The sequence below is a fragment of the Vipera berus genome, assembly GCF_964194415.1.
Source record: "Vipera berus genome assembly, chromosome: 10".
Lineage (NCBI taxonomy): Eukaryota > Metazoa > Chordata > Lepidosauria > Squamata > Viperidae > Vipera > Vipera berus.
The window spans coordinates 18,743,563-18,762,945 of NC_138213.1; the positions used below are offsets into that span (position 1 = coordinate 18,743,563).

General features: G+C 45.6%; 1 protein-coding gene across 4 annotated transcripts in view; it reads left to right on the forward strand.

Moving 5' to 3' along the window:
- Positions 1 to 19,383, forward strand: part of DOK4 (docking protein 4) — a 78,422-nt gene that overhangs the window by 21,044 nt on the left and 37,995 nt on the right. For all 4 annotated transcript variants that reach the window (XM_081336108.1, XM_081336110.1, XM_081336109.1 and 1 more), the window contains exon 2: positions 6,841 to 7,129. In XM_081336108.1, coding sequence (XP_081192234.1) covers positions 7,064 to 7,129 — 66 coding nt within the window. In that variant the 5' untranslated portion in view covers positions 6,841 to 7,063. The remainder of the gene's footprint in view (positions 1 to 6,840; positions 7,130 to 19,383) is intronic.

The window sequence follows — 19,383 nt, forward strand, 5'->3', positions numbered from 1 at the left end:
CCCATTTAGTTTGCAAATTTGCTTTTTTTTCTGAGAGATTTACTTATTTTTCTTCTGGCGGTCTTGAAAGTGAGGATTAAGGCTTGAAGTGCTGTGTTTGGCATCCCCTCCCTTGCCAGGCGATGGTGGGCACTGAGCTCCAGAAAGGTTTTGGCATCAACCGAAATCCCCCAATGGATCCAGTCTTCCGTCAGAAGAAGTGAGCCGGCTGGGCAGGGCTGTATAGTCATGGGAAGGAGAAGAACCGTTCAGTCCTCGACTTAAAAGAGTTTGCTTAATGACCGTTCAAAGTTGCAACGGCGCTGGAAAAAGTGATTTGTGACCGTTTTCTGCACTTACGACCTTTGCAGCATCCCCCGTGGTCACGTGATCCAAATTCAGACGCTTGGCAACTGATTCCCATTTATGACGGTCGCAGCGTCCCGGGGTCACGTGATCCCCTTTTGCGACCTTCTGGCAATGAAAGTCAATGGGGAAGCTGGATTCACTTAACAACCGTATCACTAACTTATCAACCGCAGTGCTTCACTTAACAACTCTGGCAAGAAAGGTCGTAAAGTGGGGCAAAACTCACTTAACAAACTTCTCGCTTAGCGACAGAAACCTTGGGCTCAATTTAGGTCATACGTCGAAAGGTACCTGTACTTCGGTTGTCACTGACATGCCTCTGCTTTACAGCTTTAATTTTTATTGTTTGCTTTTCACTTGAAAGAACTGTGCGCAAACTGCTGAGCTGGAGAACCTTCCTGAAATATTTTATTTTTTAGACCAAAGTGATTGACTAGAATTAATTGCAGATAAGTAGACAGAGATTGGGGAAAGAAATTGGAGTCTCTGGGCGGGGTGTGGAATCAAAAGCAGACTACAGGTAGTCCTTACAAGCATTCGTTTAGTGACTGTTCAAAGTTACAGCGGCACTGAAAAAAGTGGCTTACCGCTGGTTTTCATACTTACGACCATTGCAGCATCCCCAGGGTCACGTGTTCCGAAGTCACATGCTTGCGACCAAGCCAACCGTTGCTTTGTAGTTCAGCACACAGAGTTCTTTGCTGCAAATGGCGAACACGGAGAATCGTCTGATCTTTTTCTACACAGATTCAGAGTAATTGTTTCACGGTCAAGAGAGACCATTCCAACCCCTTGGACCGTTATTGTCGGAATAAGACAACTCATCACGGCCAACTCACTGCGCAACAACTCACCATGACTAACAGCTCACTGCGGGATAATTTAATTATTTACAATAAATTTTACAAATTCTTTTACTTTTTGCCATTCACATTTCACCCTGTCCCTCCTTTTCCCTCCTCTCTTCTGTGATTCTATTCCCACTGTTTCTTGGGCATTAGCGTATGTCTTGTCCTCTGGCGTGTTGGCCGTGGAGAGTTGGGGAATTGCTGTAGACCCAGTGCTTTCTTTGTAAAAGAAAAAGGTGCCGCAACTCACACATGTCATACACCCCACCTTGCCTACCCTACAAGGTTCCATCCAAAAAAGGTGCCGGAACTCCGTTCTGAGCGTTCTATGAGAAAAAAAGCCATCTATCTATCTATCTATCTATCTATCTATCTATCTATCTATCTATCTATCTATCTATCTATCTATCTATCTATCTATCTATCTATCTATCTATCCAGTGCTTTTTTGGTAAAAGAAAAAGGTGCCGGAACTCACACATGTCATACACCCCACCTTGCCTACCCTACAAGGTTCCATCCAAAAAAGGTGCCGGAACTCCGTTCTGAGCGTTCTATGAGAAAAAAAGCCCTGCGTAGACGTCCTTCTCGTTGAGGCTTGCACCTTTCCTCTTGACGTTGTAGATGCCCCGGCAGAGCTTTTCTATTTTATTCTAAGATGGCGGCGCCTGGAATGGCTGCGGCTGCATTGGCTCTTGAAGGCAAATAGTTTTGGGAGGGATAGTAAGGGCTATAGGCCACATGATCAGGAAGATTTTAATGTGTTTGAGCAACATGGTGGAACTAAGGTAACATACGACATACGACCGACAATCTTTGCTGGCCTGGCGAGTTTCTAGTTGTTTTGGAACAGTTGGTGAGACCGTTGGTGAGACCGTTAAAAGTCGTTGGCACTGTTTGAATTTGTTCTACCAGCAGCAAGATCTGACTGCTGGCGCAGTGATGGATTGTATTGCAAATCAGGGCTGTTTCCAGAGGAGGCAGAGGAGGAGAGGACCTGGAGCTTATGGGGCGAAGGAACTGGATGAGGCTGTTGGGAGGCCCAGAGGAAGAGAGAGAGGCTTTTGGAGGAGTTGGTGGTGGTGGCAGCGTGCTCCAGGGATGAAAAGAAGCAAGGCCTCTTAAAGGAAAAGGAAGAGTCAGCATCAGAAAAAGGAAAGAAGGCGAGGCTAACTTGAGGGCTAATCCACATGGAGCCCCATTTCCATCTGTCCTGTTTGCCATCGTTCACTCCCTAGAGACTAAAATGGACAATGTGAAATTTGAGCGGGCCCCGAACAAGGAGTATATATCGGAGATGGTGACCCTTTGAGAGCTGTATGCAACGAAATTTCATTTTGATGTATGCCGATTGGTGTACATTCAAAGTGACAATAAAGTTATCATCTACATATTTGAAGCGCTAACTGTGGAGGGATGATGCCGCCATATGATGCTGCTGAGTGCTTGTGTGAGTGCGAGGTGTGAAGAATTGCCAGGCGATGTTGCAAATCTTTCTCACATTCTGGTGTGCCTTCCCAGGGTAAGGAAGTTCCGTGTGAAGAAAAAAGATGTTGACACCGTTCAGGAGCCGTTCTCAGGGCTGAAGTGAAGAAACTGTCTGGGCGGGGTTGGGTGTGCAGCATTGCCCTCCAGAGCGGGGTTGCTGTGAAAGCTCTTCTCCGTTGAATAAACTTCATGGTTTCATAATCGGCATCACTTTCCACTTAGGGATCCCGATTCCGGTGTCCACACAGCCCTTCTTGCTTTCACTCTGCTTTTCTTTGCCTCCCACTTTGCTGAAGGATTCCGGAAACGTCAAGATGGACCCAATGCAAACCAGCGCAAGAACGCCCAGCCCTGGATGTAACAGATTCTGCAGGATCCAGTCTGGGTCGCTCACTGGGACCAGAGGTTTAAGTCTTCCAAGCTTTGGGATTGGGGCTGTTTTATGCACAGTATAGCAAAGCACACATTCTGGTAAAGAAATCCAAAAGCTGAGAAGACTAAATTTTTGGTCCCGCTGACCGGCCCAGATTGGATCCTGCCACGTTATCCTGGGACACATATAGTCGCCTTCATTTGTAACTGATTCTCTTTCGTAGACCTGTAAGACAATCGTGATTTGTTTCAGGTAGACCTCGACTTAACCACTCTTTTAGTGACTGTTCAAAATTGCAAACGCACGGGGGGAAAAAGTGTCCTGTCCTCATACTTATGACCATTGCAGCATCCCCACAGTCACAAAACTCAGGTTCTTAGCAACTGGTGTGTATTTTCAATGGTCTCAGCATCTGAGGGTCACGTGATCGCCATTTGAGACCTTCCCAGCAGGCTTCCAACAAGCAAAGTCAGTGGGGGGGCGGGTTTTCCCAGATTTGCTAAATGACTGCACGGTTCACTTAACAACTGCAGCGATTCATTTAACAACTGTGGCCAAAAAAAGGTCATAAAATCAGGCACAATTTGCTTAACCATCCCCTTGGTTAGCCACAGAAATTCTGGTCCTAATCTGATACCACCTGTGTCTCAGTAGTAGGTTTTCTTCATAAAGGCGAATCAGAAATGAACGGGTAGAGTTGCCCTTTTCAGAAGCTGCAAATGATTAATCTAGGTATTTCCCTCCATTTGTGCCAGCATGCAGGTAGTCCTCAACTTATGACCACAATCGAGCCCAAAATTTCTGTTGTAAAGTGAGACATTTGTTAAGTGAGCCTTGCCCCATTTTACAGCCTTTCTTGCCGTGGTTGTTAAGCAAATCACTGCAGTTGATAAGTTAGTCACCCAGTTGTTAAGTGAATCCGGCTTCCCCTCATTGACTTTGCTGGTCAGAAGGTCGCAAAAGGGGATCACGTGACCCCGGGGACGCTGTGACCGTCATAAATATGAGTCAGTTGCCAAGCGTCCGAATTTCGATCATGTGACCGACCACGGGGATGCTGCAAAGGTCGTAACTGTGAAAAACAGCCATGAGTCCCACCGTAACTTTGAACAGTCACTAAACAAAGTGTTGTAAGTTGAGGACGACCTGTATTTCATTGCTGTCCCTCAACTGCTTGATTGCAAAGTTGCCCTCAGCCAAAAGAGCCCATGGTCTCAACAGCTGGGAAAGGAGGAAAGGAAAGGAAAGGAAAGGAAAGGAAGGAAGGAAGGAAGGAAGGAAGGAAGGAAGGAAGTAAAAGGAGGGAGGGAAGGAAGGAGGGAGAGGAAGGAAGGAAGGAAGGAAGTAAAAGGAGGGAGGGAGGGAAGGAAGGAGGGAGAGGGAGGAAGGAAGGAAGGAAGGAATGCTGTTATGCAAAGAACAGCTGCGGAAGGAAAGGAAAGGAAAAGAAGGAAGGAGGGATGGAAGGAAGGAAGGAGGGAGGGAAGGAAGGAAGAGGAAGGGAAGGAAGGAAGGAAGGAAGGAAGGAAGGAAGGAAGGAAGGAAGGAAGGAAGGAAGGAAGGAAGGAAGGAAGGAAGGCTGTTATGCAAAGAACAGCTGTGGAAGGAAAACATTTATTTTCCCAGGTCCACCCACTAGCCAGCATTCAGGATGAGGCCAGTCGGGAGTCAGCAGCAGCATTCAGACAGGCAGCGTTGGCATCCCAGAGCTTAGCAATGCAAAGGAGCCATTATGGGATGCCTTGCGCAAGGCTCCCTGTTGCAATGCTTGAGCTGACATCAGTGGCTTCAGTGTGGCGCTCGGAGGGGCCTGCAGACACAGCAAGGTGGGGACGGGGGGGTGGGGGTGGCGGGCACTTCCTGCCCGGGCACAGCTACGGGGGCAGGCTGAGCTGCCGACTCAGCTGTGGCTCAGGCGGGGCCAAGGCTTGTGTTCCCTTCATTTCAAACTCCAACTGGGGTTTATTTTTAGTAGCCAAAAAGAAAAAAAGGAGATCACAAGAGCGAAAGGCTGGTGAGTAAAGAGGCAGTCCCTGCTGGAGTTTGGGAAATATTACGGCTTGTGGGACGGTGAGGAGGCTGGCTTTGCAACCCAGCCCGGTCCCACACCCCTGCAAAGTCGGTCCAGGTAGTCCTGGACTTAAAACAATTTGTTTACTGACCGTCCGAAGTTACAACGGCACTGGAAGAAAATGGACTTATGACCCATTTTTCATACTTACGACCTTTGCAGCACTCCCGGGATCAAAATTCCGACGCTTGGCAACCGACTCACATTTACGACGCTCACAGCGTCCCGGGATCGTGTGATCCCCTTTTGCGATCTTCTGACATACAAAGACAACGGGGAAGCCGGATTCATTTCCCAACCGTGTTACTGAGTTAACATCTGCAGTGATTCGCTTAACAAATGGGGCGAGAAAATGGGGCAACTCTCCCTGAACAAATTTCTCACTTCGCAACATAAAATTCTGGGCTCAATTGTGGCTGTAAGTCGAGGACTACCTGTAATAAGGGGTGGAGGCATTTTGGTCAGCAGGAATGACCCAGCTCCCACCCACCCCTGACTTTGGCCGTTAAGAGGAGAGATACCTACAACGTTTTGGAGAATCTTCTTCAAACGTAGCAAAAAGGGCCCAGAGGTATCAACAACAAGCTGTGCTCATTTTACATGCAAACTGTGCGTTTTTACTATTTATTTTTAAATGCTGCAGAGTGGGTGAATATGATCATATTCTGCTAGCAAAAGAAGGCTGGCATAGGGGGAGAGAAAAGCAGCTTGAGCAGCACAAGTGAGGCCCTCTGGATGTGGCGGGCTGCATCAAGTTAGCGAAATGGACTTAACTGAGTAGCCAGCACCCTGAAAGCCTCTTATGTAGGACAGGCACAATAAAAAAGACGCATGCTTTCATTTGTTTTCATGTACCAATATGCTGGGGGGGAAAAAGATATTTCCTCCCTTGCAGTATTTTTACTGCATTCAGCAGGAAAAAAAATTGTCTTTTAACATTTGATCTGTCGGCACAGACCGCATTATCTTTATTTGCGCCGACTGTGATTAATGCTGTCTTTAAAAAAAAAAAGTCCAGTGTAATCAAACTGCAGTGGCCAAACCAGGTAATTAGGCAGGGATGTCAACATGAGCAAACTCGTGGTACATTTAGGCTCCTGCGCATGCTGGCTCTTGGGATTTAATTAACCAGCCAAGTGAAATTAGTCGGCATATAAGCTCTCCTCCATTCGTTAAGGAGCCAGGGAAGCCACGGGGGAATTCAATAACGTGGCTTAAAGCTTTGCTCCTTTGAACGGGTGCCTTCAGAGGCTCCACTTCTGAATTCCTGCTTGGCATTGCAAAGGGAAGGTCCTAAGTTATCCTGCTCAGATAGAATAAAGAACAGGGAAGGCAACGTAAGGAGATTGTTTGAATGGTAGGTGTGAAAGTCACTTCTTCTTCTTTTTGTTTTCAAAAAAGAGAGCTGTCTCTTCTCTTTTGTTCTTGGATCTAGCCGTGGAAGCTTCTCTTTATGAATTACGGAGCTGAAGCGCCTGCCGAGTTCCACACTAGACTATTCCATTCCTCGTGTCCTCCTCACCCTTTTGCTCTACCAGCTACCTACCTATGTGTCTCCTGAATGGTTGAGTCGAGAAGAGAGGGGAGGGGGGTGAGGGATGGAAGAGGGGGAGGAGGGGAGGGTTGAAGAGAGGGAGGGGTAGAGGGGGGTGGCAGAGGAGCACGAGAAAGATGTCACCCTCTCTAATCTATCTGTCATTTTTATTTTTCAGCGCCCCAGCAGAAGAAGCCGCTTCCCATTCCGACTAGAACAATGCTGGAGGGCAGGCGAGGCAGCCTGCCAGCTCAGGTCTGAGAACAGGTGAGCGGCAGAGCAGCGGAGGGCAGGGCGAGGTTGGCAGTTACCTCCACCACCACGACGTTGCCCGAGAGGTAACCAGCTCGGAGAAAGAGGCGTGGAAGAGGCAACCCTTGGCAAGCCGGCGAAGCTGAGCCATGGCTACCAATTTCAACGACATCGTCAAGCAAGGCTACGTGAAGATGAAGAGCAGGAAACTGGGGGTAAGTGGGGTACCAGCGCTGGCTCTCTCAGCGGGCAGGTCAGACGGGTCTGAGATGCGGGCAGGTCAGACGGCTGAGATGCGGGGCAGGTGCGAAGGGCAGGGGGAAGAGGGGGGAGAGTGGAGCCCTCGCTTTTGTGCAGAAGAATTTGCACAGGGAAGGGGGGTGGAGCAGATCTTGATCCTCAGAGCCTCCTTACTAGACAGATCCTCATTCCCCCCCCCCGCCGCTGAGTCTGCCAGAAGTGGGGGTGGGGGTGGCTGGAATTGTGGGGTTCTTTCTGGCATTGCTGCATAAAGGCTGTGCATCTCTCCAGACAACCTGTTTCTATGGGGGAAAGATGCAGGCTGCTGATTGGTACAGCTCCTTTTTTTAAAAAAAAACCTTTTTAATGGAGGATCCCTCCGTGTGTGTGTGTGTGTGTGTGTGTGTGTGTGTGTGTGTGGTTCTGTCTGTGTGTCCCTGTGTGTGTGTGTGTGTGTGTGTGTTGCCTAGCCTCAATAAATCCACCAGGGCTGTAGGGATGATTTTGAATGGCCTGGCGTGGAATGTGGCCGTGGCATTTCTTTTCCCCACCATGCCAAAAAAAAAAAACTTGACTGGAGCGTCTTATGCAACTGTAAGGCAAATCTTTCAATTGTGTGGCTCGGAGGGAAATTGTTAGCAGGCTAATTGTTTTGTTTTGTTATCTATGGCATCGGCTGCGGGTGGGGTGTTTCCCCCCCCTGCCCTCAGAAAATTTTGATATAAGAGATGCCGTTGAGGGTTCCTGCTCTAAAACTGCTTCCCTGTGCTTTTGAAAATGCTTGAGTGAGATTTATGCAGAAATGTGAAGATTAGAATACAAGCAGAGATGCTTTTCCTTCTCTTGTTGAGTGATGCAGGATCTGAGGGCTAAATTCCTTCAGAAAGGGGTCAGTTGGCGCCTTTTGCAACTTGCAAATGTTATTAAAAGGCAGAAGCCCTTCTTGAGCTATGCATGATGCCTTTTAATAACGATATTTAATTGAAAAAGGTGTTCCTTTTGAGTTCTTGCTCCCAACAACACAGCTGTCCTCTTAACAGTGGCTGCCTCTGGGCAAATCCTTCAGGATGCCAGCCAAAAAGATTGCTTCCCCATCTGGGTTCTTGCTCAACGACTCTCAACCTGGACTTGGGAATCTCTTAGCTGCCCCTGGCTTTAGTGGAAGCCAGCTCCTCCCTTTCTCACTCTTAACCGAGGTGTTTTTTTCTGCCATGAAAAAAAGCAGCCCACATTTCCCCTGTGCAATAAATATTTAATACTGCCTTCAGTCTGTCCCCAGTATTCAACATTGTTAGAGGTTTAAGAAAGACAGCAGAATCAAGAAACAACCTTTGTGAAGGATGCAGAAAGCCTGGGGGTGCAGATGTGTTGGCCAACAATAGTTGGGCCAAGTAGCACCATGGAAACTTCTGTTTCTCTGTCCTTGGGTGGGTGCTTTCCAAAGGATCCTTGAGCACTGACTCTACATCAATTCTGGGAAATGGAGTCCCAAGCCGTTGGAGGGACCCAGTTTGGAGACAGTTGACTTAGGTTTCTGATTCCGGTGAAGGGATCCGGTTTGGGCCAAACCCTTGAGAGGGAAGGGCCATTTTGAGCTGTTGGTTGATCTCAAAGCCACAGGAGCTCACTTGGTGACCACAGCAGGCCCAGCTTCTGCCTTTCTCTTCCCACCTTACTTCTCTGCTGCAAGGCATCCCTTCTCCTGATTTGTATTAACAAATATAAATTAAATAGATTTGGATTTGTACGTGCAGGCATTGGAGTATGTGATGGACGCATGTTCTTTGGGCTGTTCAGAAATATCTTTCCCAGTTAGAGGGAAGTAGGATTGGGCGTTGTTGGTAGATCATCATCTTTGGCTAGCATGATGGGCAACATCTTGAGAGGCCCAGATGACGATCTCTGTTGCTGTCCTGGTTGCACCTCTTTTGTTGATGGTTGAAAGCCATTCTTTCGGGGGGGGGATATCAACATGCTGTAGTACAGCTCAGGGTCTCTTCAGTAGGAAAACAGGAATGTTGCCATCACCTCAAGGTAGATCATCATTGCAACCAAAGACCGCATATTTGACAGAATGTTTCCTGCATAGATGATGCTGTATCTCTTAAGATACCGAGCTCTTGGTGTGTCACCAGAATCAGAGGCTCCACACCTGTTTGGAGCCAATAGATGCATTTGGGATTCTGAGAGTATCCTGTGAGCACTGTCACAACATGGCTGTTATGGTGGGTGTGGCCAAACCCAAACCACCCATTTCCCAGAAGATAACCAAAGTGTTGGGCTTCAGTCATGCATATTTTTAACTTTCTAAGAATGCCTCCAAGGTCTGCGGGGGGCTTAGAGTCAACACAGATGTTCATGAGGTTTTGCTTAGGAGTATGCTAGCTTCCTGCTCATTTTAATCAAAAGAATTGAAACAATAACATTACATACGTTAGGGAGCTAAGGTGGGTGTCAAGGAATCATGCCAATAATCCCCAGGTACCCTGGTGAGGATCAGATAGTTGTACCCTTGTTACCCATAATAGCAACCAGGGACTGCTTCTGTGCACCCCAGGATGTGATCTTACTTTGTGTCAAGCACCAGGGAAATCAGGAGATACAGGAAGTTCAAATGGGTGTAAAGATTTACAGCAACCTTAAGCTGGCTCAGTGTGTTAGGACGCTGAGCTTGTCGATCAGAAGGTTGGCAGTTTGGCGGGTCGAATCCCGAGTGCCGCGTAAGAAGAGTGAGCGCCTGTTACTCGTCCCAGCTTCTGCCAACCTAGCAGTTCGAAAGTACGTAAAAATGCAAGTAGAAAAATAGGGACCACTCCGGTGGGAAGGTAACAGCGTTCCGTGCACCTTTGGCGTCTAGTCATGCCGGCCACATGACCACAGAGACGTCTTGAGACAAGCGTTGGCTCTTCGGCTTTGAAACGGAGATGAGCACCGGCCCCTAGAGTCGGAAACGACTAGCACGCATGTGCGGGGGAACCTTTACCTTTTACCTTTAAGCTCTCTAGAAGAATCTGGCCCAAGCAAATTGGTGGTAGATAAGAGTCAGTGGAATTCAAGGTGGACTGGACTTCAGAGTGGACAGGACTTAGACCTCTGGTGGGCATGAAGGGATGCCAGACCGATGAGGCATTTGACCCCCTCCCTTGGGTTCCGCTGGTCATCTACTGTTTGTGTCCTATTGTGGGAAGATGGACAGATCTACCTCTTTCCCTTTCTGCAAAATTTCAAACACAAGATTGTGGATTTTCTACAGAGGTTCGTTCATTCATTCATTCATTCAGCAAATTTATATGACTGCCCAATACACACACAGTGTCATCAAGTTGGGATATTGGGCAGAAATTTGAGTGGATGTTGTAGGTACCAAAGCTCCAGTGCATGTTGGTCCAGTATTCCATCAAGTGTGTGAACATTTTTTGTTGTGGTGATGGTTAAATGCCTTTTTGTATATAAACATATGTATTGTGAGGATCACTTTTATCTGAAGCATAGTTTTTGATACATGTATTTTATCATTGGAAAAATCAGATATGTGCCATAAATGAAAGATCCTTTTAATCTAGTCTCTGCTTAGTTCAGGTGCAAATGTATTTATTTAATTTAGGCTCATAGGCCACTTCCATCATGGATAACTCTAAGCACCAGTAAACTGAAAAAATTAAATTAAACTAAATTGTGATTAATATGTGTGTGTGTGTGTATGACATCGCACGATGTTCACAGAAAAAATGACAATAAAGGTTATCTTACCTTATCTTAGACAAAAACTGACCACAGGCTACCCAATGAGGAATGTAAGTTTTAAAACATCCTCCCTAACCCTCAAAGGCTTTCCCTCACAGTGTCAAACCTTAGCAGCTATTCTGAGTTCCAGCACGATAGGTGTTAATCTGAAGGAGAACAATGGAAATGGACCACTCCTGTCTTGCTTGAAATTGGGATCCAGAAAGTAGATTCCTTGATGGACCTTACCAAATAGGTAGAGTCTACTTGGAGAAGTAGTACCTGAGGATACCCAGGTTCTGAGCCATGTAGGGTTTTAAAGAAGACAATCCATACCTTGAATTGTACTTAGAAGTCAGCTGGCAACCAGCCAACCCTTATAGGCAGAACAGTGATATAAATTTGCTGAATGAATGAATGAATAACAATGGATGGAAATTAATCAAGGAGAGAAGCAACCTGAAATTAAGGAGAAACTTCCTAACAGTGAGGACAATTAACCAGTCGAACGGCTTGCCTCCAGAAGTTGTGGGTGCTTCCTCACTGGAGATTTTTAAGAAGAGACTGGACAGCCACTGATCTGAAATGGTGTAGGTAGGGTATAAGAGACTGGTTCATCTACTTATATTTTGTAGCTGACCAGTTGATGAGACTGCAGTCCAGCTGGAAGCAGTGGATCCCACATGAAGTCAGCAACAATTTCTCCCATTGTAAAAGTGTGTTGCCATGATTGCAAAAATTACCACCAGCTGCTTTCACAACCTGCTGGTTCCTGCATTCATGTTTGTGTTGGTGACCATGAACTGGAAGACAATTAACAGAGAAGAGATTGTCTTACATCCGGGTGTGTGTATGTGGGGAAGATGAAGATACTGTGCAAACTGGCCTTGAACCAGTTTAAAGATTCCTTTTTCAGAAATTTCTGTTGTATGCCTCATTGTCAGACATGAAAAAATCAGGACCACACATTAAGTTCCAGTCAAGCTGATTTATTACTCCTGCCTATACACAAAAAACCTAGTCAACTAATGGTCAACCCTAAATAGGCACTAGATAAGAGTTAATGGAATTCAAGAAGGGTTGGGCTTGGAACATTTGTGAACACTTAACAATTCTAGGTTGATTCCTCTCTTGACTTGGCCCCCAGCTCTGACTCTCCTTCTTCTACATTGATCCCCCAACCCATCCCTTCTCAAATTCAGAATATTGTTTTCATTGTTCGGATTTGAGTCAGCTGGGGGAGATTTTCAGGACCAGACTACTCCCTTCAAACAAAGCCAAGTTCTCTCTCTATAGGTACATAATTTTCTTTTAATGCTTTAATGAAACTGACTCATATTCCAGTACAACTGACCAGTAGGAGAAATTTAGGGCAAAGGAGAGAAAGAGCATCTTCAGAGATGCGTAGTTCATGGCAGCCGAGACTGGCAGTTATGGTTGTAAATCACGACAGCCATAAAGCAGGTCATCACGTGACCGATCCAATTTTACAATTTTTTTTAATGGTGGTCATTAAGTGAACCCATTGTTTGCCATGAGCAGGTTTTGTCATAAACTGGAAGTGACAGCAATTTTTAGTAAAAAAAAAACCCCTAAATTGTAGTCACATGACTGCAGGCCTTTGCAAATAGCTGTAAATGTGAGCCGGATGGCGAATGTCCAAAATGCAGTTGTGTGATTGCGGGTGCAGTTGTAAGTATCTTTTGGGGAGGTAGGGTGCAGTCCATCTTAACTTTGGACAGTCACTAAGCAATCAGTCATAAGGAATACCTTACAGTTATGGCCATTAGCTAAGATGGCTTTAAAGGAGATCAGACACAATCACGGGGCCAAAAGTTTGATGTTTTCGCTAATCATAAAAGCAATGTGCTATCCACCGAGTAGGAGACAAACGCAGTTCTGGGGAGCAAGAGTGGCCCTGTGTGTGTGTGTGTTCTTCTCCACACAGTTGTTTGGTGTGGGACAGGGGCAGACAACCTTGGGTCTTTTATGACTCGTGGACTTCAACTCCCAGAATTCCTGAGCCAGCTACGAGTCATAAAAGAGCCAAGGTTGCCTACTCCTGGTTTGGGAAATAGGAAATGAGACAGTGGTTGTGGAGGTTAGCTTGGTGCCTCTGTTTTCTGGTGGTGGTAGAGATAATTGGTTGACTCCAGAGAGACTTCGCTTTGGACAGACGTCCCCTGTGCATACACCAATTGGCCCAAGAAGGTTGATCCACCAGCTGCCTAATCTGTATCCAGAAAGCAAGTTTCCACTGCTCTTGTGCTCTCTCTGGAGAGATCCACTGAAGCCTAGCCCTAGGGCGCTGTTGTCAAGCCCGCTGGTCCTTTGTGGCTCTGGCTAGATCCTCTCTGCTCAGGTAGCCTTTATGCCCCAGGGCTTCTACTTCCGATCCAGAGCATTGCTCCAGTTTCGGCAGCACAGTCCAGGAAGGAAGGCCCATTGCAGTGTTTCCTCTTACGTGCGTTTTTGTTGCTTTCCAACGTGGAAAAGAAAGGTGTGCTTTGCGTGCGTGGCTATTTTTCCAAAGGACAGCCTTGCCCAGACCGGCGTACAACTCTAGGATTCGCAGCCAGCTGCATCAGGGCTTAGGCTGAACGATGTTGCCGTAGGAAATGACTTGCTGATGCTTTTAAAACAAGGATGCAAAATTTATGGGAGGCCACCCTTGGCTGTGTGCCTAACACTCCATATCTGGGATGTTACAAATAATGAGGAGGAGAGCATTTTAACCGCAGGGGGAATGCCAGCGCAGTTAGAAGGGTTTTTGTCCTTTCCGAGTGCTTTCCGAAGAACATGCGATTTCCAAAGCCAGCAGACGGGTTGAGGTTTAAGCCTGTCAGCAAAAAGCACGAGATGAAAATATCGGGATATTTGCTACTGTCTGCCTTCTATAGGAGCGGTGAGGATCAATGTGAAGTGTTTGGCATTTGGCTGACTATTTCTTTTTGGGAAGGACACATTTAGAGCATTTGAAGGCTTAAATGGATTAAGGCAGCGGAAGCGCACCTTCTCTTGAAGATGTTTCCCTCAAATTTGAGCTTAAGCAGGGGGCTGGACTAGAAGACCTCCAAGGTCCCTTCCAGCTTCTATTCTATTCTAATTCTAATTCTAATTCTATTTCTATTCTATTCCAATCTATTCTATATTCTATATTCTATATTCTATATTCTATATTCTATATTCTATATTCTATTCTATTCTATTCTATTCTATTCTATTCTATTCTATTCTATTCTATTCTATTCTATTCTAGTACACAGTGAAGTGGATTCAGACTGAATCATGTGATTTTGTTAAATCTGATTTTATGGTGAATCTGAATTTGGAGATTGCCTGTTTGTAGAAATAGTTCGCAACTTTCAACCATTCATTTAGTAACAATTCGAAGCGACAACAGCAGTGAAAAAAGTGACTAATGATTGTTTTTTACACTTATGCAGCATCCCTGTGTTCACGTGATCAAAATTTGGATGCTTGGCAACTGGCATGTACTTATGATGGTTTTGCAGTGTCCCGGGGTCGTGGGATCACCTTTTGCAACCTACTGACGAACAAAGTCAATGGGGAAGCCAGAAACACTTAACAACCATATTACTAACTTAACAACTGCAGCCATTCATTTAACTGGGGCAAGAAAGGTCGTAAAATGGGGCAAAATTCACTTAACAACTCCCTCGCTTGGCAACAGAAATCTCGGGCTCACCTCTGGGCATAAGCCATATTGGTGGTTTGTAAGAAATAAAAAGGGACGCAGTGGCTCAGTGGGTTAAGATGCTGAGCTTGTCGATCAGAAGGTCGGCAGTTTGGCGGGTCGAATCCCGAGTGCCGCGTAGCCTGTTACTCGTCCCAGCTTCTGCCAACCTAGCAGTTCAAAAGCACGTAAAAATGCAAGTAGAAAAATAGGGACCACTACAGTGGGAAGGTAACAGCGCTCCGTGTGCCTTTGGCGTCTAGTCATGCCGGCCACATGACCACGGAGATGTCCTTGGACAAGCTCTGGCTCTTCGGCTTTGAAATGGAGATGAGCACCGGCCCCTAGAGTTGGAAACGACTAGCACGCGTGTGCGGGGGAACCTTTACCTTTATCTTTAAGAAATAAAAATGGCAGGGACCAAATCCACACGTCATGGGAACCAGAAGTGAGAAAACCTCACAGGCTGCACGGAATCTCCAGAGCCGTATCTGGGCTTCACCTCACCACTCTTGAGATGGAGACGGTGGGATTTTGTCTGGGTTTTTTTGTGAGTTTTAAAAGGAGCAATTTGGCCAGACTGATGCAATACACGAGACCAAAACCCGAGAAAGTCCATTATGGTTTAAAGTATCAGCCCAGTTGCCAGAATGCAGCTGTCCAGAGCGTCTGTTTGCATTGTGTCGAGTAGGTAGTGACCCGTGTTGCAGAAATATTAAATAGGAGGACACTGCACATTGAATAGGGTAGGGTGGTGCCACACGTCCACTATAAACAGGGTTTCCCAACCGTGGCAACTTTGAGGCAGGTGGATTTAAATTCTCAGAATTCCCCAGCCACCAAGTCTGATGTCAGAACATTACAAGCCCCATTAGCTTGGCCAGCTGCCGTAGTTCAAACTAGGATACTGGCAGCCAATCCGTGTTTGTCAATGAGTTCTGTGGTAGAGAGGCTACCTTTTTTGCAGTCCTTCTTTCCTTCTGGGTCTATATCTTACAGAATTATAGAATGACAGAGCTGGAAGGGACCTGGGAGGTCTTCTAGTCCAGCCCCCTGCTCAAGCAGGAGACTCTCTACCAGGGGTGTCAAACTGCCGTCCCACGGGCCGGATGCATCATAGCAAAACCGTGCCTACCCCATTGCCGGCAATGGCAAAAAAAGTCGCCATACGTTGTGACACGTCACGTGACGTTGCGAGTTTGACACGCCTGCTCTATACTATTCTGGACAAGTGGTTGTCCAATCTCTTCTTGAAAGCCTCCAGTGATGGAGCACCCACAACTCCAGGAATTGAATTAATTGTTCTCACTGCCAAGAAATTTCTCCTTGGTTCTAGTTTGGGCCTCTCTTTGATAATCTTCCATCCGTTACTCCTTGTCCTGCTCTCAGGTGCTTTGGAGAACAGGTGAAGGGCTCAATGGGCAAAATGAATCAACTGACTGGGTTTTGATGCTCCTAATTACTGGGGGAAGCTGGTTTTACTCTATGCATGGGGGGGGGGTAAAGGGGGCTTCTGTTTGGGATTGCATCTAATCCACTGTGATTGGTTGTCTTTGTTAGCTGACTCGTTTTTAAAGTTCCCATAACACGTTAACCTTCCCATTGACCCAGTTAGGTGCCTTGGGGGAACAAGGGCATTTTTTAAAAAAAAAAATGTGTTCATTTTTAACAGGAGAGCACAAAGCATAGGATCAACCTTTATTCTTCGTTGAATTGATTTCCTTGGCCAAGTTGGTGCCCTTAGATTTTTTTTGTTCGTTTTTCAGCCAGCGCAGCTGATTCAGCATTTGCCTCTTTTACAATCTTGCATAAAACACCGTTTAAAGCTGACATATAGAAATTAACAAGATGTGTCAGTGGTAGAGGGTGAATCATGCGATTGATGGTGTCTTACATATCTTTATGGAGGAAATTCTGCTTATATTAGGGTGTTGAGGAGAATGGGGCAATTAACATTTCACCTCCGCTATGCTTAATACAACTCTTATGCTATTTAAGGGGTTCTGAGAAGCAACTTCAGTCTTGTGGGAAGGTATGTCCATGATGGGATTGCAAACCAAAGTAAAATGGAAAATCAGTGGCCCTCTTCTCCCTGGTATGGCAGATTGGCAGAGTAAAATATTGGTGGCACTTGAGATAGAAAAAAAATGACCAAGGCAGGTTCATTTGTGGCATAGAATTGATAACAGGGGGGGAAAGCTTGGTTATTCAGTTTTAATTCACACTGAATTCAGATTCTCGAAATAGTTTGCAGTTATCCTGGGGAGGAATTCCACCAGGAGATCTGAAGAGTAATTCATTTTTCTTCAAATTGCAGATTGGGAGACCTCAGTGGGTGGTAGCCGCATAGTTGCAGAAAATCATGCGTTAAGTTCATGACGGGTGGGACCTGGAGCAAACCAAGTTTTTATTTTTGAACCCCACGACCTTAGATTGGGGTGCAGAAGCAGGGCTCCCCCTTGCACCAGCACCCCACCCTTTGCACTGTTGGCAAGCAAGGTTGTTGAAAAAATCACCAGATTCGGCCTCCAAAATCCAAGCTACAGTTCGATGGCAGTAAAGAGAAACAGGATTTTTTTTTCTTTGAAGTATTGCTTTAGTACGCAAAAAGCAGGGGAAAAGAAACCTCACTCAAAGCAAAAACAAAACAAGAACACTTCATTTTAAAAAAAAAGGCAGCCCTATTTTTAAACACAGCTTTAGAACTTAGACTATCGATTAGTCCTTCCATTATGGAGATTGACAGACGGTTCATGAGTAAAGTTGGGATGCAGATCATCCCTCTGAGATTATACATCCAGGTGGCCTTGTCTTTCCCTGATAAAATGAGATTTCTGTCTGTGTGCTTTGGCCCCTGCAGAAATAAACGTGTACTTTCTCAGACAAAGCAAGGACCTACATTGTTGGCATATAATTTAGAATCACCTCCTAAAATCATTTTATTCTTCTTGAAACTATATATTAACAAACGTCATGATAATAAACCCAAACGGGACGTAGAGGGGCAAGCATCATAGGGCCTGTTGTAAAACACCATCGCAACGTCTTTTTTTTAATTGAAAAGTTTTACAATACATTTTATTTTTAACAAAACACAACCCCTCCCAACCCCCTCCCCACTCCCCAACCCTCCCCAACACCTCCCTCCCCTCCCCCCCTCCCCGACTTCCCAGAGCTAAATACAGGGTATAAAAATACAAACAATCATAATCTACCTTATGCAAACAACAATAAACTATTAAATCTATCGCACTTTAACTCTTATAAAATAACTACAAGCAGTATAAATATCACATCAATACTTATTCAAATGCTAGATGAAACTTTTTAGTCCCATATTTATTCTGAATATAATCAATCCATTTTTTCCACTCCACAATATATCTCTGTTGCGAATGGTCTTTCAAGTACGCTGAGATCTTTGCCATTTCCGCCAGGTTGGAAACTTTTAAAGTCCATTCTTCTATAGTCGGCAGTTCTTCCTTCTTCCAATATTGCCCTACTAAAAGTCTTGCTGCCGTAATTAAATTCAACATCAACTTAGTGTCCACAACAGTAGTGTCAGTAATAATGCCCAATAAAAACAATTGCGGACAAAACTTTATCCTTTTCTTAAATATCTTTTGCATGTTCCACCAGATTCTAATCCAAAAAGCTTTAACCTTTTTACTGGTCCACCATATATGAAAATACGTTGCATCTTCACCACCACACCTCCAACATTTAGGCTGGCAGTTCGGATACATACTTGCTAATTTTTTAGGATCTAAATGCCACCTATAAAACATTTTATAAAAGTTCTCTCTTAAGTTTTGAGCTTGCGTAAATTTTACATTTCTTACCATCGCATTTACATTTCTTACCATCGCAACGTCTTGATGCAAGCCCAGGCCAATTGTGCAAGTAGTCCTTGACTTACAATCACAATTGGGAACAGAATTTCTGTTGCTAAAGATGTCGGTTGTTACGTCGGTTGCGTCTGGTTTTATGACCTTTTTTTGGCCATGGGTGTTAAGCGAATCATTGCCGTCGTTAGGTGAATCCTGCAGTTGTTAAGCAAATCCGCCTTGTTCCATTGACTTCGTTTGTTGGAAGCCGGCTGGGGGAAACTCGTAAACAGTGATCACATGATGCTGCAAGAGTTGTAAGTACATATTGGTTGCCAACCACCCAAATTTTGATCACAGGCCTGTGGGGATGCTGCAACAACCATGCTACAAGGGCTCGTTGCAAGTCACTTTTTTCCGTGCCGTTATAACTTCAAAGGATCGCTGTAAGTCAAGGATCACCTGTAAGAAGAAGGACCAGATCCATCGGTGCCTCTGCTGTCCCTCAGTTGGCATCCTCCAAGGATCAATATGCCTTTTCATAATGTCCTGGAAAGCCTTGAAAAAGTGGCTATTCTCCCAGGCCTTGGGGTAGGATGATGGTTGGCCCTGTAAGATTTACTTTTCTTTTTCTCTCTTTTCTTTCTGGAGACAAAGCCCTTACTTCATTTCATCCTTCTAGCTTCTAATGTAAAGCTCCCAGCATTGCTGGACTTTGGTGTTTTTTAAATGTCTGTAAACAAATAAGGCACGATGGTGGCATTGTAGTAGGACAGGGGTCAAGTGCCACTGAGCACGGCACCATCACTGTGACATTGTTGGCCCTCCTCTGTGGCTCAGGATACCTGTGGAGATTCTTCTGAGTGGCTTAGATGAATTGCTCTAGATCCCCAACCTTTTGGGGCACCAGGGACCGGTTCCGTGGAGAGAGATTTTTCCGCGGACCAGAGGGGGTGTGGTTTTTGCATACTGCCTGCATCCC